Raw genomic sequence first — 22,720 nt, forward strand, 5'->3', positions numbered from 1 at the left:
GAACTCAGACAAAGGAAGTATAGAATGTGGCCCCTGAATATTGCTGCCACATTGTACCTCCTGAGTGACAAGCCAGCTGTTATCTGTCACCATGCCCTAGATATTTAATTAGTGTTGCGTGTAAGGATCCCTCTTATCTTAATGCTGGATGCTGTTCACCACCACGAGTAAACAAACAAAACTGTTTTCCTTGGTTGTTCAAGAGCTAGAGAACTCTGGCCCGGGACGAGCTTAGTGGGTTTTGCTCCTCCCACCTCCGCCATCTTGGATCAAGTTCCTCTGATGCCACACTAATTATTTCAAGGGTAAATTCAGTAGCCTGGCCCAGAAAACTGCAGTTTTAGTTTCCTCTAATCCTTGCTTCCATCTCAGATTGGATTCACCTTCTGGCCCTTAGCAGAGGTAAGAAACTGAAGATCTTTACAGCTTTCTTGATGGCTTTCCAGACGATCGTTTCCACTGCCACTTACATTATGGAGAATTTATTAAACAAAAGCTCCTGGAGCAACTGTGTGTTCTGATGTGGAGATGAGGGGCTGAAGGCAAAGAATGGAGGAAGGTGAAGTCAGGGCCACCCAATTTCCATCCTCTAGGATGGGACTTCTTCGTTCATCTTCAGTCACAGGCCAAGTCACCACTGTTGTGCTTTCCCGGCCCTGTAAGGGACAAGCCACGCCCACTCCCATTACCTCTGATCTGCCAGCCGCCATCTTGCCCCTTCCCTCTTTTGCTTTCTTGGCGTGCGTACACGTTTTCTCTGTTTCTCTCTCTCTTTCCTTTATCTCTTCTCTCTCTCTCTTCTCTCTCTCTCTCTTTCTCTCTCTTTCTCTGCCTCTCTCCCTCAATAAAATGCTTTATGCCTATCTTTTGTGTTTATGTGTCTGTTACCTGCCGCCACCGGCCGCTAGGTGCGTGCCCTCCCACTGGGGGGAAACTGTAGCAGCTTGTCACTTGATGGGCCCCGCCAGCCCGCCTCGGGGAACGTTTTAAGAATAACAACCACCGTCTGTGAGTCACCTTGTAGCTCTGGCCCTTTTAAATCTTAGGGAAACCTCCCAAGGGTTCCTAGGAATTTGAAATTTTATGACCAGTAATCCAAATGTTTTAAAGGATCCATATATGAAATCCAGCACATTGCCCCAGTAGTTGTCATAGAAAACCTTGTCTTGAAAAACTAAACATGCACACAGGCAGACAATAATAATTCAAGATCAGATTTAAAAATCATATACAAAATTACCATATGATATGGTAATTTGACTTCTGGGTAGCCAACCAAAAGTGCTTAAAGCAAAGACTTAAACACATACTTGTCTACACAGGTTCATAGCATAAAGCTCATAACTTTGATATCATATATAATTTTATCATAGTTTTAAAATATTTTTGAAATATTTAAAGACAGAAGTAAAATTTTTCTTATGAAAAAAAGAAGACAAATAGAAAGAGTTCCTTCTTTGGCAGCCAGTAGTTTTAAAATTCTTGGCAATGACAGAGACAGAAAAGACACAAAGAGACAAGCAACCCGAGAAAAGCTGTGAACGTCATTTGAATGAGGACACATAGAGCATTTATAGCGGGGAGTTTCGATGGTTTTTGCACCTCTGCATGGCCTGTAGAAAGTTTCTGACACATTTCTAAACATCCTCTCAGGAGCATTTAGTACTGCGGACATTCTGTGCATTCATCTGCATGCCATGGCCCCTTGCAAGGCACCCGGATCAGTGTGCATTGTAATAGCTTAAGGTTTTCCCCTCCAAGAAACAATACTTGCCCTCTTGGGGTGATGCTACCCACTCTGAGAATGCACAACTTATAGCAAGAACCCCTTTCCATTGGGTGCTGCTATTCAAGACGCAAAGCTTAACCAAAATAAGCAGAGGGTCTCAGAGTGGACTTGAGTTCCACCATGCATTTTGTTCTTAGCTATCCAAGTAGGTTCATTTTTACTCCTCCACTCTAGGGATACCACAGGGCCTGTAGGAAATGCAGGTTGGAAAGGGATTGTGAGACATTCTACAAAATAATCAGGAAGAGCAAATATGTAAATGTTTTTATATAGCTTTCTGGAAGCTACCTATGAAACAGATATTTCGGCTAGCTTATTTGCTCACTCTGAAACATCGGGGATGGTCAGTGGGCTTCCACAAGGCTCTCTTCATCAGAGGCAGCAGCAGCGGACCTTTGAGGGGGCAGGGTGGAAATGTTCTCCCAAAGTTTATCTTTCCAACATGGAGACAAAGGTCCTGAGTAGGCAAAAGGAAATGGGTAACAGGATACCCATTCCTACGTCTGCTATTGTTTCCAAAAAGGACATAGAAAGTAAACAGCCAGCTCTTCCCAAAACCTTAGACCAGCCACTCCTGTGACTCCAGTCTTTGAAATTCAAAGCACTTTGCTGTGGTCTTTTTCAAATGTGTATTATCATGGTGGATATCAAGCAAAGCTATCAGTTAACTACGAACAGGGAGTAAGTCGTAGAGCATACTCAGCCCAAGATATAGAAGGGTCCTTGGGAGGAAACTGGCTTCTCTTGCTGGCACATTTGTATAACTAGTCTGGTGGCAAATCTAGATTCTACCACTTAATACTATCTAGGGGACTCTGAGCCAATTGCTCAGTTCTCTCGAGTCTATGAAATATGACTAAGTACAAGGCACCTCAAATGCAAATATGAGGAAAATCTGAGCTCTTGCAGGTTCACCTCCTCAAACAAGTGCTTATAAATGTTAATCTCAAGTCCCGTATTTTCTCAGTCAAATACTTGGGGCCTCAACAGTTCCAAACTGAAGGGACAGGAAGTGTTTTTCTTTAATCAGAAGCCACAGATGAGAGCTCAAATGAGCCTCTTCACCCACCCAGGGCAGACACGATGCTGTCCGAGCCCAGGAAAGATTTCATAATACTGAAGCTGTTCATCAGAAGAGGGCTGTATTCCCTCATAGATGGGCCCATAGCCTCCTTCCATGAAAAGCAACGGAAATTCAATATGTTGTTTCAAAGCAATGCCAAACCACCAAAAACTTTTGATTCATAAATCACAGTGACCAACGTGTATGTAAACTTCAAACACTGGTTAAACTGAGAGCTGTGCAAACCTCAGCTCTGAATAAAACTCCCCATTTCCCCTTCTGAGAACACCATCCAAAGGCACAAGTAAGGTATAAATCCCACTTAGAAAAACGGTCACTCTCTCACCCTCAGGAGTTCAGCATCAGGCCAAGGAGATCGAAAAATGAAGTTCAACATGGACCTCTGAATCTTCTTAGTAAGCTGAGGGGACAGTTCAAGAAACCATCAGGTGAGTGTCAATCATTAACCAAGAGGGAATAGTCTTTAGGAGTGATTGGTGGTTGCTCTCTGAACAACCAGAAAGCCTTCCTGGAGACCATGCTCCCGGGAGCCTACAGCTTTTGGGAAGACTGGTTTCTGTGTTCTATGAACAGAATCTGTTTTGGGGACAAAGTAAAGAACGGGTTTCCCTCTTTCCCTTTATAAACCATCTTACTCACTGTTATGCTGACCCTGGCCCTACATGTACGCAAGGCAGAATGCCACCCAGTGCACAACCACTCTGTGCTGTGCACTGACCTCCTACACTGAGTCATCCTAGAATGACTTCTGGCCCTTCAGAGCTTGTCACCTGTCCCCTGCCCAGCTGTGTCCCTCACCCACGCAAAGTTAGAGAGATGGTGGGGGGAGCAGAAGGCACACGGTATTCTCAATCCAAATAAAACATGTTTGCATGACACGTGGTTTAAGCTTTTCTGTATCAGGGATAACTAATGGCAGTAACTGGGATTAGAAATGTTTCTATTGTGTTATCCAAGCAACGCATTGTCTAACAGTGTTTCCCAACCTTCCTAACGCTGTGGCCCTTTAATACAGTTCTCGTGTTGTGGTGACCCCCAACCATGAAATTATTTTCTTTGCTATTTCATAACTGTAGTTTTACTGCTGTTATGAATCAGAGTGTAAACATCTCATATGTGAGTATCTAATATGCGGCCCCCGTGAAAGGGCCATTGGACTCCCGCAAAGGGGTTTCAACCCACATTTGAGAACCCCTGGACTAAGAGAAGCAGAAACCATTCCACCCACCCAGGCACTGTATTTCTTTAGATACTAGATCCAGTTGAATGTATATATTGCCAAGTGCGGAAGATTTACATAATGAATGTCACATCCTCTTTGAGCCAACCCCTTTGTCTGTTACAGTTCACTAAGGCCCCTGTAAGAAGCTCTAATCCGGTCCATCTAGAAACCTGCCGTCACTTGGACAAACCTTTTAAACACTTCAGATAGATTATTATGAACCTGCAGGTTCCACCACAGCATCAATCAATGGTTTCTCTCATTCATAAAATTTAGATATATAGAAGTCATATCAGAATTACCTAGGGTATGCTATAAAAATATTTCAATCTACTCAGATATGTTTTTTATAAAGATGCAGTTTCATGTTTTCCCTTGGTGAGAAAATATACCTTTAAACCCACCCATCAAACTTCCTGGGAAATTTCCACCTTAGGGTACCAACATTCTCCATCACTGGCTAAAGATAAATTCATACATTAGAGTTCCAAGGTCTTCATCACCCATCATATGCTCCCTCCCCCAGCATCTTAGTTCTTTGTGCGCCTTGAAGGCAAACAGACATAATTTACGCTATTACCAAAATATGAAAACATCCTGGATCCCACCCTCCAAAAACAAACAAAAAACTGTCCTAAAATATTTTGTCACAAAGCAAATATTATTTAAACAGCAGACAGCTCCCAAAGAAAGAATATGGAAAAGGAACTGGTTGAGGGCAGTTTATCACTTAAGAAACTTTTTCATGGGCTAGAGAGATGGTTCAGCTGTTAGAACACTGCCTGCTCTTCCAGAGGTCTTGGGTTCAAGTCCTAGTAACTATATGGTGGCTCACAACCATCCATAGTAGTATCTGATGCCCTCTTCTGGCTTATAAAAGCGTACGTTTAGATATAGCACTCATAAACACTGAACAAATAAATCCTAAAACAAATACCCTTTCATATTAAATGTCAAATAATGAAAGTATACCTTTGTGTTTGAAGATTCAAGTCACACAAATACGTAAAAGCAAATCAACCGTTTCCAGCTGTAAGCAGCGATAATGCCCCAGTACGTGAGAGCATCAGAAGGTTGATCGGCTTCCTTTTGAGGTTACATGATAAGGAGCAGTTAAGCAGCCCCTTTCTCTAGAGCTCGCCGTCTGACCTCGTGGCAGGAGGAGCCAGCCCTAGACCTCGGCCTCCTTTATAGCGCTGGCTTTCTTCTTGCCAGCTAAGCGGGCAGAGGGGGCGGGGAAGCCCAAGCTCGCCTAAAATACACCCTATGCTCATCCTCGGGTTCGATCGGGGGTGCGTGGGCACCGAGAAGGGCCAGAGGAGGCGAAGGGGACAGCGAGGACTGAGTTTGTGGACTTTTTTCCGCAAGCTGGAAATTCCCAGGCCAAAAAGGTACCGACCCGAGTCCGGGACATTCCCCCGCGAGGGCCAGCTCCAAGACCTGGACTGGAGCCGCGCGGAGGAACGAGTGGCCGCGCTAGCGGTTTTCCCGGTGCCTGTCCCAGTGTCCGGGGAATCTAGGGGATTAAGCCTCCTCTTTAGAGTCGTCTCTCCGAATGTCACTTTTTCTTTTTATATATCTTTTATTGATTTTTATTGAGCTCTACATTTTTCTCTGCTCCACTCCCTGCCTCTCCCCTCCCCTTCAACCCTCTCCCATGGTCCCCATGCTCCCAATTTACTCAGGAGATCTTGTCTTTTTCTGCTTCCCGTGTAGATTAGATCTATGTATGTCTCGCTTAGTGTCCTCATTGTTGTCTAGGTTCTCTGGGATTGTGATTTGTGGCCTGGTTTTCTTTGATTGATGTTTAAAAACTACTTATGAGTGAGTACATATGATAATTGTCTTTCTGGGTCTGGGTTACCTCACTCAAAATGATGTTTTCTAGCTCCATCCATTTTCCTGCAAAATTCAAGGTGTCATTATTTTTTTTCTGCTGTGTAGTACTCCATTGTGTAAATGTACAACATTTTCCTTATCCATTCTTCAGTCCAGGGCATTTAGGTTGTTTCCAGGTTCTGGCTATGACAAACAAAGCTGCTAGGAACATAATTGAGCACATGTCCTTGTGGCACAGTTGAGCATTCTTTGGATATATACCCAAAAGTGGTATTGCTGGGTCTTGAGGAAGGTTGTTTCCTAATTTTCTGAGAAATCACTACACTGATATCCAAAGGGGCTGTACCAGCTTGCATTCCCACCAGCAATGCAGAAGTGTTCCCTTTATCCCACAACCTCTCCAGGATAAATTGTCGTCAGTGTTGTTGATCTTGGCCATTCTTACAGGTGTAAGATGAAATTTCAGCCACCCATCCAGGACCCGTTCTGTAGGCTGTTGTTTTGTCTTGATAACCATGTCCTTTGCTTTACAGAAGCTTTCAGTTTCAGGAGGTGCCATTTATTAATTGTTTCTCTCAGTGTCTGTGCTGCTGGGGAAATTATATATATATACACATATACATATGTGTGTGTGTGTGCCAATGCGTTCAAGTGTACTTCCCACTTTCTCTTCTATGAGGTTCAGTGTGGCTGGCTTTATGTTGAGGTCTTTGATCCATTTGGACTTGAGTTTTGTGCATGGTGATAGATATGGATCTATTTCCATTCTTCTACATATCCAGTTATACCAGCACCATTTGTTAAATATGCTTTTTTTTCCATTTGGTATTTTTTGCTTCTTTGTCAAAAATCAGGTGTCTGAAAGTGTGTGGATTAACATCCAGGTCTTTGATTCAGTTCCATTGGTCCTCCTGTCTGTTTTTTTTTTTATGCCAATACCAGGCTGTTTTCAGTACTGTAACTCTGTAGTAGAGTTTGGAGTCAGAAATTGTGATGACTCCAGAAGTTCTTTTTATTGTACAGGATTGTTTTGGCTATCCTAGGTTTTTGCTTTTCCATATGAAGTTGACTATCAGAATGTCACTTCTTCACTGTGGCTTCTTAGGCGTGGAAATGGAATTGTCTGGAGGATTCATTTCCCCAATTCAGCTTTGTGAGCATGGCAATCAGAAAGGGGCATCTCTTCTGTGTGTTCATAATCTGCAACACAAATGAAACAGGGCTCGCTAGCTGGATGAAAATGCTGGTACAGGTGATGGGGGAAGTGGGCTTAACTGCGGGCGAGTCATTGCACAACACCGAAGGGGTTTCTGCCGACATCCAGTTTCACTGCTCAGTTTTGGGACACTCTCTACAGTGGTTTCGGTTCTGTTCTTCTCTTTCATCATCTCCAGGCATCCTTGTTACAGTTTAGTTTTGTGATTACAGCGGAAACACCCAGGGTCCTATAGGGGCAGTAAGAATGTTCATCCACATCATGACTTCAGCTCCTTAGAGTTCAAGCGGCCTGACCAGCTCTCGTTTGTTTAAAAAAATAATTAAAAAGGAAATTTTGTGTGTGTGTGATGCATTTCAGTTAGCATTTTAAAATTTTGTTTCTATATGCACTGGCTTTTTGCCTTGTGTATGCTTGTATAAGGGTGTTGGTTCTTCTGAAATTATAGTCACAGACAGTTGTGAGCGATATGGGTGCTGGAAACCCAACCCAGGTCCTCAGTGCTCTTAACAACTGAGGCATCTCTCCAGCCCGCTTAGCATTCTTTTTTCTTTTTTAAGATTTATTTATTTTATGTATATGGGTGCTCTATTGCATATACACCTTTATGCCAGAAGAAGGCAAAAGATCTGATTGTAGATGGTTTTGAACCACCGTGTGGGTGCTGGGAATTGAACTCAGGACCACTGAAAAGAGCAGCCAGTGCTCTTAACCACTGAGCCATCTCTCCAGTCCCAGTTACCCAGTTCTTCTTTTTATAATTTTTTTGGTTTTTCGAGACAAGGTTTCTCTGTAGGTTTGGAGCCTGTCCTGGAATTAGCTCTTGTAGACCAGGCTGGCCTTGCTTCTGCCTCCCGAGTTCTGGGATTAAAGGCATGCACCACCACTGCCTGGCCAGGTTAGCATTCTTTAAAGAGATAAATATCCTAAAATGAGTTTCTGGCAATTCTGTCTCAGAGATGCCCACACCAAAAGGTTTCTCTTTCTCTCTCTCTCTCTCTCTCTCTCTCTCTCTCTCTCTCTCTCTCTCTCTCTCTCTCTCCTCTCCTGAGTGCTTCTTTTTCTTTTAATCCTCATGCTTAAACTCTATATTTAAAATGCCATTTAATAAAAATTATTTAAAAAATTTAAAGGTAGGTGCATTTTAAAAGGTTAAGCAGAACTGATGAAGCACATTTTTGCTACCCTGGTTTCTGTATCTTAAAACTTTTCCCTCAACAGCTTTCTGGTCCTTCGCTGCCTCTCAACTGCCCCAGGATTCCCAAAGTGCACCAGACACTGCAGACCCACTTGGAAAGAGGAAAAGGCAATTCCAAGATCGTATTTATTGCCCACCTGTGTAGCAGCTATTCTGAGTGTACTGACCCTGCATTGTAAAATAATCCTAATTGCATTTTGTAGAATTAAGACGCCTTGTCACCTCCTTCCGGAGTGTATTTCCCTGCCCCCACTCAGTGGCTGTCATTTTTTTCATCTGGGTCCAGAAACAAGAGACTCACTTTTATATGTATCACAGGAATATGTAAAGGCTTACCATATTTGTTCTTGCCAAAAACTCTGATTTATCCATCTGAAACTTATCTAAACAAGAAAGTCTGTCAAGTGGTATTGATAAACTGAATGGTAAAATGGTTGATATACATTGGAATACCTAGGATCAGTTCTGTATTCACTGAATTATTTTAATTGCATGTATACATGTGGAGAGGTATGTGCAAGTGAATGCTAGTGCCTACAGATAGAGGTTGGAGGGGCCAGATATCCTGAAGCTGGAGCTGCAGGCAGCTGAGAGCCTCCTGATGGAGTGCTGGGAACCAAGCCTGTCCGGCTTCAAGAACCGCCAAACTCTTAAGTGGTGAGCCAAGAAAAGTGCTGAGCCATTGCTCCAATTCAAGAAAACTTATTCTTAATAGGATACCTTCTAGAAGCATAATTCCCATAGAATGTTCTTATTATGGGCTTTTCCTTTCACAATACCAGCAAATTAATCATTTCAGTTCAGGAGGATGGGTCGCTCAGTAATACGAATACTGTCACTTCAAATATAAATGTTATTTGTATTTGTGTGAGTGTTTTCCTTGTGTGTATGTATATACTCCACATGCATCCAGCACCCACAGAGGCCAGAAAGGGTCAGAAACCCCTCTCCCCCAGAACTGGAATTTCAGATGGTTGTGAGCCACCATGTGAGTGTGGGAATCAAACCCACAAACCTCTGAGAGAGCAGCAAGGGCTCTTAACTGCTGTCCCATCTCTCCGGTCCCACAAATTCATATTTTATTCCAACAAAATTGTATATAAACAAGTTTCAGTATTTTATTATAAGTCCAAACATCCGACCATAATGACCAACTGGCATAATAAAACTGTTACTAGATAGCACAATTTTAGGCAAACGTTTATAATTATTAAGGCTATTTAACATATAAAAATATTTATACTATAGGTTAATTTTGTAAAGGCCCAAATGACATGTACTCTGTGATTCCAACTCCAGTGATCACTCAGGATTTGGGTGCTAGGATCAATGATATTATAGTCTGAGGATACTCGACTCAGGAGTAATTATACTAAAATCTGTGGGTGCTCAGCTCCTTTATAGAAAATGGCATAGAGTCCGTGTCTAACAAACAACCTCCCTCCTACTTTAAATCATCTCTAATTTACTTATAACACATAATAGAATGTAAATGTTATATAAATTGATGCTACACTTTATTGGTTATATATAATAATAACAGGAAAGGTGTATACATTTAGTATAGATGCAATATTTTCCCAGATATTTTTATGTGAAGTTGGCTTAAGCCAGTGATATGGAACCTAGAAATAAAGATGATCAATTTTATATAGTTTAAAAAAAAAAAACAAGAAAGCATGTCTATTGTTCATTTGAATTCAACTGAATTAGCTAATGTTTAACTGATTTATGTATTGGGTCCTTAATTAAAATTTTGTAGTTTTTTAAAACTATGATCACCTTTATATTTATCAAGAGAAATGTGTATTTAAACATTGTCATCTGGCATGCTGAAATTCACAACTATGTGGGACTAACTGACCTATAAAATGTTTGTTTATAAGGTTAAGAAGCCCTTATCTGAAGTCCTTGAGATCATAACTGTTAGATTTTAAATTATTTTAGATTTGGGAATATAAATGTGCAGTATATGATATATATTCACACACACATATATGTATATAACTCATTAATGTATTGTGAGCCTAAATAGGAAATGTAGGTCTCACATATACTTTACATATATATCTTTAAGGAAATTTTATGTAACATTTAGCATGTCTGCTTTCTAAAGATTATTTTTAAGACTTTTTATATTCTTATTGTATGAACGCATTTGGTTTAGTTGGTTTGTTTGTTTTGAGACAATGTTTCATCAAGTTACTCTGGTTAAAGTGTGGAACTCACTAGTAAACCAGGCTGACCTTGAATCCACAGGCATCTGCCTGCTTCTGCCTTCCAAGAACGGGGATTAAAAGCATATGCTACGCCTGGTTTTTAGTATTTCATCTGTGTATGTGTGCGTTTCTGTCGGGGGGGGGGGTCATCCGTCCATCTGTCTGTCTGTCTATTAGTCTATGTCTGTGGGTCTGTCAGTGTGAGTGAATGCCACACGAACACAGGTAGACAAAACTAGGCATCGGATCCACCTGTAGCGTCAGTTACTGGTGGTTTGTGAGTCACTTGGCATGGGTGCTGGGATTCAGGCTCAGTCCTCTGGAAGAGCAGCAAATACTCCAAAATCTGAGCCATGTCTCCAGCCCCACATCTGTCTGACTCATTGTGTGACTCATTGATTCAAAAAGCTTTAGATTTTGGAGAGTTCTGGATTTTCAGATTAGAAATGCTCAACCTGTATCTAACTGTTCTGGGAAATATCTAAGCGACATTCTAATTTGGATAAACATTCCCACATCAGAGTGGATAAAGATAAACAGGGGACGGAAGTGCTAAAGGGGCTTCAAGAAACCGTGCCATCAAACCGCTACGGCCTCGTGCAGCAAACTGAAAAGCAGAAACTGAACAAGGTCACAAGAAACCAGCCATAGAAATCACTCTAAACTAATGGTGGGTGGTCCTTGAAGCTTCACTGGGAAAGGGATTCTTTGGCTTCCTCCCAAAATCCTCCCTAAAGAAATGTTCAAAAGTTCTCTAACATAAAATCTCTTCACAGAAGTCAAACAAGTTGTAGCTAAGCAGGGCCATGGACTCCACATACCTTAGTCCAATTCAAATTTCAGTTCTTCCTATACAAAAAAAAAAAAATGAGCTAATAGCACCTATATTTCTGCTTTGTTTGGTTTTTTGTTTTTTTTTGTTTGTTTGTTTGTTGGTTGGTTTTTTTTTTTTTGGTTTGTTTTTTTTTTTTTGAGACAGGGTTTCTCTGTAGCTATGGAGCCTGTCCTGGAACTAGCTCTTGTAGACCAGGCTGGCCTCAAACTCACAGAGATCCGTCTGCCTCTGTCTCCCAAGTGCTGGGATTAAAGGTGTGTGCCACCACCACCCAGTTTATCACCTATATTTCTGAATCATGACCAGAATTAAGAAGTTGATAAAGCCTTTAAATAACAGATAAGCAATGTTACTTCTCTAGATCAATCTTTTCTTTGTCACTGTTTCTCAAAATATGGAACCCTACAACTGCATCAGAATCTCTGGGCATTTATCACAAAGATTAATTCCATAATTCCTGGAGGCAGAGCCTCTAATTCATTTTTATCAAACACTGTAAGCTGAAGGACCATTTAAAGCAAGCAGGCCTGTGGCAAAGCCTATATAGGTCCAGTTACTGGAGAGACAAAGGCAGGAAGATAGCAGATTCAAAGCCTATCTATGTGAGCAACAAACCAAACTCAAGACCAACCTGTGAACTTACTGAGACTTTCTGTAATTATAAAATATAACAGAACTGGGTGTTTAGTGCAGGGTCAGAAAGCTTGCCTGGCATGCACAAGGCCCCAGTAGTTTCTTGCTCAGTCCCGCAAAAACTAAGCTGTCATAAATGTTTAGCTTCACTGGCCTGCTCAGACTCCAAAAACAATTATAAAACTTTCCCCCACAAAATATTTTATAAACTTACTAGTCTCCTTGAGAGTAGAAAAGGAAGAACTTGAATCCTCTACATTACAAGCCCCAATTTTTCATTCTTTGGAGGGTGCATTTTTTTCTTGCTTTAAGCACTTGTCTTTATCTCCTAAGACACCCCAATGTTTATACATGTCTGTTTAGGGAAAGCAAAAGTAAATTATAACCTCTTGTAATGCAAAAACTACTTACTAAATATCCTAATTTTAATTTCAAACCATTTAATTAAGACAAAGTCCAATAGAAATGGCCAATCCTTTGATTTTTGGATGTTCAGAAATGGGTTAGGAATGTAACTCCACAGAGTTCCCGCCTAGTATGGTCAAGGCCTTGGGTTTGAGCCACAGTCTGAAAAGACGAAAAGCTAGCAGGAATAACAGATAGCTAAATAGTAGCTTTTTACTTCCAAGCATGAGATAATGTTTATGTATAATTTATGCCCAAATCAAAAAATTAAAATTAGACTTTAATATCTAATTTTATTAATTTCTGATCTGGTTTAATGTCTAATTCAGCATATGCTTCATGACAGCTAAAAGAAAAGAACACTTGGAACTGCTGATTGGAGAAAGTCTACAATGTTATGACAGTCAGCAGCATTCTTTACATAAGAATCAGTTCTCAAAACGCACACGCTCCAGAACATGAAAATAAACTTCTGTTTCCATATTTGTTTCCAAAAGCAGTCATTCTAGAATAACTATTCATCACCTAAAACGTAGCTGAATCAAGTAAGAAATAATTATCAAATGTGAATACCAATCCAAAGCACAGATTTCTGCTCTTCTGTTTAGCTTCTTCCCTAGACAAAAGCAGGAAATTGTTAATATCCTCATTATAAAATTCTGACCACACACATTGGCCTTTCCAAGTAATTCAGGGGGAAAAAAAGTCAATAGAAACTCCTGAGATACAGCAGTCTTCAGCGTGGCCATGAGAACCTCTGACGATAAATGCTCTGTTCCTGAGGAGGGATCCTTGTGCTGTTCGTGAAGACATGTTCCATATTTCCTTTACCAGGCAAACGGAAGACATAGCACTGCCAACCAAATCTATCCGTTCTGTTTACTCAAAACACTTCAGGTAGGCATTAGCACAGAAATCTCCTCCCCGAGAGAAGCTAGCTCAAATACACTCGTTAGCATCTTTGGTTACAGGGCAATACAGTGTGTAGATGCTGTTAATAAGAGCTCTACAATGGCTATGTCAAGACGGAAAAATCCTACAGGTAGATACAAATGCAGTCTACACTGCCTAAGTTCTTTACAAGTCATTATGCAAAGTACAGCTCTTTTTTTGAAATGTCAAACATACTGATCGCATCCATCTCACAATGGAGCCAATCACAAATTTTCTATCCTACAAGTCAATTGGAAAGGTCACTGAATGTGAGTCCTTTAGTAGATAGTTAGGTCTCCAAGGGGCATACGTAAGATAAGAACATGTCCAGTTGGTTCTTCACAATCACTTCATCTGGATGCAGCTTGTGGGGTAGATGATGAGCCAAGGTCATCTCCCAGGCATCAACAAGATAGACTCCAACCCCAGAGAACATCCTCCGAAGGATAGTGTCCAGCTGAAAGTTGTACCAGTCACTGTTGAAAAGGCTGACCTCAGGCCCCAGCTCTTGGGCATTGCCTGTCCGGATGACAACCACAGTCTTAGGGCTTCGATCCAGGAGTTGGACCACGGCTCGTCGGATGTTCCTGAGTCTCCGGATATATACTTCCAAGGGGAATGTGCTAAAGTGAGACCACACAGCTATGGCCACCACTGTGTTCTTCCCTCCCACAATCCCATTCAGCTCATTGGCCACATAGTGAAGCTCATTACTGAAGACACTCGTGAAGCGGATGGGTGGACCATGGCAGCGATATTTGAGCAAGATGTTGTGTTTCTGGTCCACTGCAAGGAAGGGACCAACATTCTTGGGACTACCCAAATTAAACTCCACTAAATCTAAAACAAGGAAAACATCAAATTAATGAAAAAAATTCAATCTAAACACATACATTCTAAATAGTTAAGTGGTTTTGCCAAACATTTTTCAAAATGGAGGTACAACAAAGAAGCTCAATGTAAGTATAAAAGGAATACCCATTCTCCGTGTCCCACTTTGAATCAGTGGACCTTTAGTCTAATGCCCTAATTATTCAAATCACTGCAAAACATCACATAAGAAGCAATATTATCAGTGAGAGAGTCTGAATATGTCTAAGGTGATTACCTCCATTAAGCCAAGAAATCTTGTTATTTTCACAGCTCACAGAATATTTAAGAATGAAGTTGACATTCATATGATATCCTTATAATAAATGAGTATTCCATCTTCTAGGATGGGGCTGTAGCTTCTATTTTATGAGCATATTTCAGTAACCACACACATCATTTGGAAAATTCTGGCATTTGCAAAAACATGTATAAGCCTGGAAGGATGTCACACTAAGTAAAATAAACAAGACACAGAAAGATAAATATTCCATAACCTTCCTCATAAGCAGTAACTTTAAGAGTTTAACTCTCAGTGGTTAAGAGCACAGATTGTAGGGCTGGAGAGACGGTTCAGAGGTTAAGAGCACTGGCTGTTCTTCCAGAAGTTCTGAGTTCAATTCCCAGAAACCACATGGTGGCTTTGATCTATAGTGGGATCTGATGCCCTTTTCTGGCATAAAGGTGTACACATAGATAGAGCACTCATATACATAAATAAATCTTAAGAGAGGGAGAGAGAGCACTGACTGCTCTTCCAGAGGACCGGAGTTCAATTCCCAGCATCCACATGGCAGCTAACAACTGTCCATAACTCCAAGATCTGACACCCTCACACAGATATACATGCAGGCAAAACATCAATGCACATAAAATAAGTTTAAAAAGAAGTCCAACTCTCAGAGAGTAGAAACTCACTGAAAGTCAGGGAGCTTGGGAGGCAAAGAAGTTAATCAAGGGTAGCTATTCTAATGAGGAAGAGTCAGTGTAAGAGACCTGCCACGCAGTTGACAATAACATACTTCAGAAACACCCCGAGAGATTTTAAAGGTTCCCACTGCAAATAAATAAGCATATGAAGTGACAGGTAAGTCAGTTAGCTTGATAAGATCATTCTGTCAATATATCCCATTGTACCCTATAAATACATGCGATTATTTGTCAAACTAAAAATAAACTTTTAAGCCAAGAATGGTAGCATATGGTTATAATACCAGCACCTGGGAGGCTAAGACAGGGGCATTGCTGAGTTCAAAGCTATCCAGAGCTACAGAGACAGATCTTGCCTCAACAAAGGGAAACAAATAAATAAATCTAAATTATACTCTTGAATAATAAAAAAAAAACAAGTTTCTTGTTTTTCTAATAAACAAAAGAAAAAAAGTGGTTCTGTTTCTTTTGACTTTTATTTTTACCCTATGGTTGGAAAACCATACTGACGTCCTACAAGAAAACTTGTCTAACATAAGAAATATCTAGGTTAAGTGGTGGCCTCATGCCCTTAATCCTAGCACTGGGAGGCAGAAGCAGGTGGATCTCTATGAGTATGAAGCCAGCCCGGTCTATATAGTGAGTTCCAGACTAGCCAGATAGTGATATCCGTCTCAAGGGAAAAAAAAAAAAAAAAAAAAAAAAAGGAAAGGAAAGCGAGAGAGAGGGAGGAAGTGAGTCAGCAGCACGACATGGAAATCCTTCAGCCCCCGCACCACTAAGTCGTGTTTCAAGGCCCAGTTCCTACATAATCTAAGTACATGGGAAGCAGAGGCAGGAGGATCCCCACAAAGTCGAGGCCAGGTAGATATATAAAGCAAGCTGCAGGCTAGTGCTGTAGGAATTCCTACCACCAGTAGCCTTTAAGTTACCCGCCCACTTGGGTGTGGCCTCTTATACTGAATATGCCAATGAAAAGTGCGCATCCGGCCTCTTTCCTGGCTGCTGGACTCGGTTGCTGTCCCCCATTGGAGCAGAGGATTGTGATCTGTGAGTCTACCCCTAAATAAATAACCCTCTATTATACTCAATTCTGAGCTAGTGTGGGATTTCTTTTAAGCGTCCTTCTTTAGGCTAGCAAGAGTACAAAGCAAAACCTGTCTCACATTAAATACATACATACATACATACATACATACATACATACATACATACATACATACATACTAGTAAATGTTGTTAATGCAATTCCAGTCACATTTCCTTGGCAGGGGCCCAGTGCCCACTACCACAGGTGCCATGAATCAACCAAGGCAGACATCAGTGTCTTGCCTCACAGTTTATAGTCAATTCTGAAAAGGACACATCCGACTATGTTCCCCTTAAGGGTTAAAGGCAGATTCCATTGTATGCTCTATGCGGTCCTGAGCTTCTCCTTTAGACTCTCCGCCTTCGTTCATTACTATGTAGCGTCCGGAGTTAAAGCGAATAAAAGTTCACGCTATCATCGTTTGATAAAGATCAGGCACCCACACAAGGCTGTATTATATCAGATGAAAACCTGTCTGTAAAGGGTCTGGTGGAAAATCATCAAAACAGCCTATGTGATCATTGCTATTAAAGGAAATATCAAGCTACGTCATCAGAAATTATGAAGAAGCAACTACAGACACCTTGCAGGCCTGTCTGATCAGCACCAAGGCTTACCCAGCACCATGCCACACACGACTTCCTCCTCCAAATGTTTAATCTCTGCTTCAATAACCAGAACTCGACCAGATCTGTTTCACCGAAAAACTGAAATTGACTTTCTACTCTTTGGAGTAAAATCTACTTCCTTTTCTTTTAAAAAGTAAATTAGAGATGATTTTTTAAAAAGTCATAAGCAACTCATACACAAAACAATGAGAATTTATTTTATTTTTTTAAAAAAGACTCCATTTACAGGGTAGGAGAGAAGGTTCAGTGGTTAAGAGCACTCACTGCTCTTCCAAAGGTCCTGAGTTCAATTCCTACCACTCCCATGGCAGCTCACAACTGTCTGATGTCCTCTTCTGGTGTGTAGATTTACATGCAGACAAAGTACCCATATACATAAATACATATATAAAGAGATCTTAAAGAGAATATATTAAAAAACACTCAGAACCATTAAAAAAAAATAGTCCCCACATAGGCTGAGGAAATGGCTCAATTGGTGCTTTCTGTAAAAATATGAATGAGGACCTGAGTTTGATCCCCAGAACTCAAGCAAAGTGGGGAGATGGCACAAACGCTTGTAATCATGGTGCTGGAGAGGCGGGGACAGCCAGGTCTCTCAGGATCACCGGCCAGTGAGACCGCCTCACAAAGCAAGCGGGCCAGAGCCCAAGAACAACACCCCGGGTTGACCTGGGCCTCCTGCACAATTTCTTCACACACACACCCATTTGCACCCATACATGCACATACACAGAAACACAGATAGCTCCCACAACATCACCTGTTCCTCAATAGGTGAGCACATGACCCTAGAGAAGAAGAGAATGCCTCCTGTGGATAAGTGGTAGGTCTCCAACCAGCCCAGTCTTATGGATCTGAGCTGGGCAGACACTAAGAATGCTGGGACATACCCAGAGTCTCTCAACAGAAACCATCTCTATCTCAGAGTCCCGTTGAGGAGAGGCCCAAGGGATGCCTTTGCTACAAGGACCCACTTGACTAATTCCTTCCAGTAAAATCCTTTCTAGACCTAGAGTTGAGCCAAACAGAACCAGAAAAGAAATAGCTGATAGTGGCCAACTATTTTATAATCCAGATTAGTAGAAGTGAGGGACACCTGTGCGGTGACATAGTTCAGCTCTCTAATCTGACACAGAGAATGAAGCCCTGCAGAGCAGGTGGCTCACCCCAGGCCAGAGAGGGGCAGCGGGATAAGCCTCTATGAGAGACCTCATTTCTGCCACATCCAAGACTCCACGGCTGACCAGATGCTGGCACACATCTTCCAGGGTTAAGATACATCCTTAGTCCCATAGAGAAACTGCCTCCTCACCTGACACCAAAGGGAGCCTGTTCCTTTCAAATCTGATTTCATGTACACAGGGAAACAGTTATGAAACCAAAAGCAAAAGCACCAACCTGGGACAAACATAGTGAGGTATTCAAACCACTGCCTGATGGTGGAGTCACCAAATAAATACACCATTTTTCTTTGCAAGCATTCTGTGATGTTATCAGGGTCATTAAAACGGCGCATCTTAAACCTCCTAGGCCTCCACTGGTCTTTGTAGAAATATCCAGAAGGAAAAATTCCTGAACCTTGAGATATTTCTAGGTCATCAGTTTCTGCAAAGAAAAAGGGGAAATTTATCATAAGATTCTGAATTTCATCTTCAAAAACAGATACAAAAAAAGAAAAAAAGTTTTCAGAAGGAAAAAAACCTAGACCCACACATTTGCTGTCCTACAAGCTTACAAGCAGTACTTCCTGTTGTCTTAGCTTGAAGAAATCCCAGGCTTTCCCCATATTCTAAAATGGGAAGATGAGAAGTGGTTATGGGGTATTGGAGGACACCGAGGGAAAAGGCACGTTAGGCATTCCCTCTGTGTGTGTGTGTGTGTGTGTGTGTGTGTGTGTGTGTTTTCATCAACATGCAAAATAAAGGAAAACGAAACCCAGGGGAAAGTATCTGCCCAGCATTATTTCAGAATGAGAGGATCAGTTTTTAATCCCAATGCCTGAAAGAAAATGTCTTAATTTCACATTAAGTTTTAAATATATGAGATTATGTATATATGTATATTAATATATCAATATTAATACAATGTTTCCCAGTCCATTAAAGGTTTGATCCATGTGTTCTCAATTCAGATTTTAATTCAGAAAACCCCCGTTGTCGACTACACACAAGAAAGCAATGCTATATGGTGGATTATAGGAATCATAAGCAGCACTGAAAAGCATCAGCTGTGTGTGCTCACCTCCGTAGCCTACACATGGTAACGCCAGCACTAGGACACCTTTTAGGGAGATTCAACATCTCTCTGCCCGAGCACATACTTGGGAGATGCCACTGTGGAGGTGACACATGGCAAGGCAGCAAGGCTTCGAAACACAAAGTACTAGCTAGCACTCTTTATTTGACTCCTTAACACTGTCCATAGACTCAATTCAAATTATTTTGTATGTCCAATTCTCCCTTTTAAAATGTCTATTTTCTAGCTTGCTAGTTTATGTTTAATAAAAACAGGAAAATATTTATCTCCAAAAATAAGCGAAAACTGTTCCCATAGATACACCTATGCTCACATAATTGCTGGTCTGCTAGCTTGAGGATGGCATGTCCTGTTGTCATATAACAAACTGTAGGGTTTCCCTGATCGTTAATATTCAGGCATCTGCTAATTCTTTGTTGGCTCAGAGACTAAGTGGAAAAGTAACTGGTATTTGGCAAAAGTTTTAGTTTGGCAAGTATGAATACCAAAGCATTGCAAGGCAAAGAACCAACATTTATTTGACTTATTCAAGAGCAATTTCCTTAGGAAAATATAGCAGAGTACACTTGGAATTACAGCTAGTGATCCCTTGAGCTCGGGAGTTCAAGACCAACTGAGGAACGTAGTAAAATACCATCACAAAACGAGACCAAAAATCACAGCAAGCAAACAAAACCTCAGAAAATGATCAAGTATTGCTTCACCTTTGCCTGCCTAAAAACTCTCTCATTGTTTTATTATTATAGTGTGTGTGTGTGTGTGTGTGTGTGTGTGTGTGTGTGTGTATACACCACAATACATGTGGAAGTCAGAAGACAACTTGTAGGAGTTGGTTCTCTCCTGCTATGTGGGGGCCAGGGAATCAAACTCAGGTTATCAGACATGGCAGTCAGGGCTCTACCAGCTGAGCTGTCTTGCCTGTCCTCCGTGATTTAATGTGTCAATGCTGCACAGCCAGAGAGCTACAGAGAACACACCTGGGGCACAAAGAAAACCCTGGAAAGAGAATTAAAAGTGATTTTGAAGTTACAGTTTTACCCCTGGTAATTTGGCAGATTCAGTTATTTTGCGTCAAATACGCGTTAAAAAGAAAAGTATATATCACACAGGAAGCAATTACCATTTCCATGAGAATGTTAATTATATTTACTACCAGAGTTTAGTCAAGCAAAGCAAATCAATTACTGAACCTGACAGTTATCCTTTAAATGCAGGGTGCTGTTTAGGAGTGGAATGTGTGTGCCTATACCACCCCCTAATGGTCAATTTGTACAACAGCGTTTCCTGACTGGTTTCAAATAATTTGAAGTTGCTTAGAAAGTGTTTCTTGGAACTTCAACTTGGGCCTTCAAATCACTAAGATATGAAATTCTCTTAAATTGATAAAATAACCCCTAATCTACTATTTCTTTGGAATAAAAATTAAGACAAAAAAATAAAAATTCGGTATTACTAAATTGTTATTCTGATTATTAGTAAAGGGGGAATTTTACCAAGACAGAACTTTATGCAAAATATAAATATGTCTTTGGGTTACTTCAAAAATAAACTTTTTGAGACCCCTTATGTAAAACCAGAAGGCACATTTTTGATTACTTGCAAGTACTGTCCTGCCTTCTCTAAATATCTTGGCTTCTGTTCAAGGGCCAGATCTGATGTTTTTCTCCAACGGTTACTGCTATCTCATGTGTTGCAAGAATTTTCTCCATGGGGGAGACTAATCAGTATATGCCCCACCCACAACAGTACCCCAAAGAAACCAAGGTTCAGTTCCACTGAAGTTCACCCTGGGGAACCAATGTGTTTACTAGGCTTTCCCACAGAGCATGGATGAGGGGCTGCTGCCAGGGGTGCTGTGGTCCTAAAGCAGCCACACTGGAATATCTTCACTCAGCAATAGGAGGCGACTCCCCAGTAGCCACAGATGGCGTCCCCCTTCTCATAGTCTCCCCAGCCTACCTCCTCTACCCCCACCCAAGACCCCAAAGGTCCCAAAGGGCTGAGAGAGCAGCTGGATACTCAGGTGAGAGACCAATGACTCCCAGAGCCCCGCTTCTCTGAGGGAGTGCCAACAGTCAACAGGCCCGGCTGTGGGGAGCACACACTGCTAGTCTTATGATGCTGACATTACTCTGCTGGAGGCTAGGGAGGATAGCACCATTCAGTTCCACATTGTCCATTAGCCTAATGAAGGCTAGCTGGACCAAAAACAGAACACAAGGAGAGAAAAAAGGCTGAGAAATTTTCCTCAACCAACTACAAAGAGCAGGATGAAAAGAATTCCATGAGAACTAAGGGCATAAGTTTGGGGACCATCTCAGCAAGACAGGTGAAGTCCCCAATAAGATATGGGTTCAATTCCCTACAAGGGTAGGGTCCGTCAAGGTCCCTGAGTGAGTCAGCTGGGAACACGTAGGGACCATAAAACGGATAGGAAAGGAAACTCACCAGTAATTCCAACACTGGGGAAGTCTGTCTGCCACCAGACACTTGCCCTTTCTGATAAGCAGGTCTACTCCAGCTAAAAACTGTTTCTTGCTTTTAACTGGAATTATAGCTTCATGTAATGGTAATATGGTGGTCTTAAGAAATACTCTGCACTCTAAGTATCTGGGGAAAATGAATTAGCTTAAATGTACATAGTAAAACTTGTAGGGAAAAAAGCTTCAAAATATACAAGCATAGAAAAATAAGGGGAAAGATTATGAATTCATTCAAATTGATCTAAAAATCTTCCTTGACAATGTTATTCAGAGCCCGGGAAAAAGTGCTTAGGTGTCACCATTTTCCTGTTTAAATTGTTATGTGTGTGTTTAAGAAAAGATTCTGAACTTTTTTGTTTGTTTGTTTGTTTTTGGAAACAGGGTTTCTCGGTGTAACCCTGGTTGTCCTGGAACTCACTCTGTAGACCAGGCTGGCCTCGAACTCACAAAGATTCACCTGCCTCTGCCTCCTGAGTGCTGGGATTAAACGTGTACACCACCACCACCCAGCTAATTTTCTGAACTCTTAAGGTTGGGGTGGGGAGGATACAAAATGAGCCTAAAACATCTCATGGTGTCAGAAAGTAAAGAAGTGCTCAATGAAGAGACGTGCATAGATGACAGGCTAAAGAAGAGTGGTTCATACTCACGGTCCCACACCGGGGAGGCCAAGGCAGCCAGACTTCATATTTGAGGCCAGCATGGGTTTACAGAATCCAAACTCAACTGTCAAATTTGGAACAACTCTGGCGCGCACACACATAAATAGTGATTGGTTTAAGCTGAATTTTATCTCAAAAATAAAATATCTGGGCATGGTGGTGCACACCTTTGGTCTCAGCACTCTCTGGGAGTTCAAGGCCAGCCTGTTCTACATAGTGAGTTTTCGGATAGCCAGGTTACATAATGAAACCCTATCTCAAAAATAAAGTTAGTCAAATTAAAAGAAACAAAATAATGGCAAGTGTACAGTGATGTAAACATGAAAATGGACAACCCTTCTTCATGCTAGCATTCCAATTAATAAACCTGGAAAGGAGGGGCAGGAGGGATGGCTCAGAGGTTAAGAGCATTGACTGCTCTTCC

General features: G+C 41.4%; 1 protein-coding gene across 6 annotated transcripts in view; it reads right to left on the minus strand.

Moving 5' to 3' along the window:
• Nxpe3 (neurexophilin and PC-esterase domain family member 3) overlaps window positions 1-22,720 on the minus strand; it is an 82,607-nt gene that overhangs the window by 21,531 nt on the left and 38,356 nt on the right. The window contains exons 6-7 of one of the 6 annotated variants that reach the window (XM_057764217.1): window positions 18,294-18,500; window positions 9,442-14,213 (exon numbers count right to left, since the gene is read on the minus strand). The exons of 3 other annotated variants lie outside the window; for them this stretch is intronic. In XM_057764217.1, the coding sequence (XP_057620200.1) occupies window positions 13,663-14,213; window positions 18,294-18,500 (758 nt within the window). In that variant the 3' untranslated portion in view covers window positions 9,442-13,662. Of the gene's footprint in view, window positions 1-3,198; window positions 3,205-9,441; window positions 14,214-18,293; window positions 18,501-22,720 lie in introns of those variants that run through there. 2 more of the 6 variants (XM_057764216.1, XM_057764218.1) reach the window with 2 other exon arrangements.

This window comes from Chionomys nivalis, chromosome 3 (genome assembly GCF_950005125.1).
Source record: "Chionomys nivalis chromosome 3, mChiNiv1.1, whole genome shotgun sequence".
NCBI classification, from domain to species: domain Eukaryota; kingdom Metazoa; phylum Chordata; class Mammalia; order Rodentia; family Cricetidae; genus Chionomys; species Chionomys nivalis.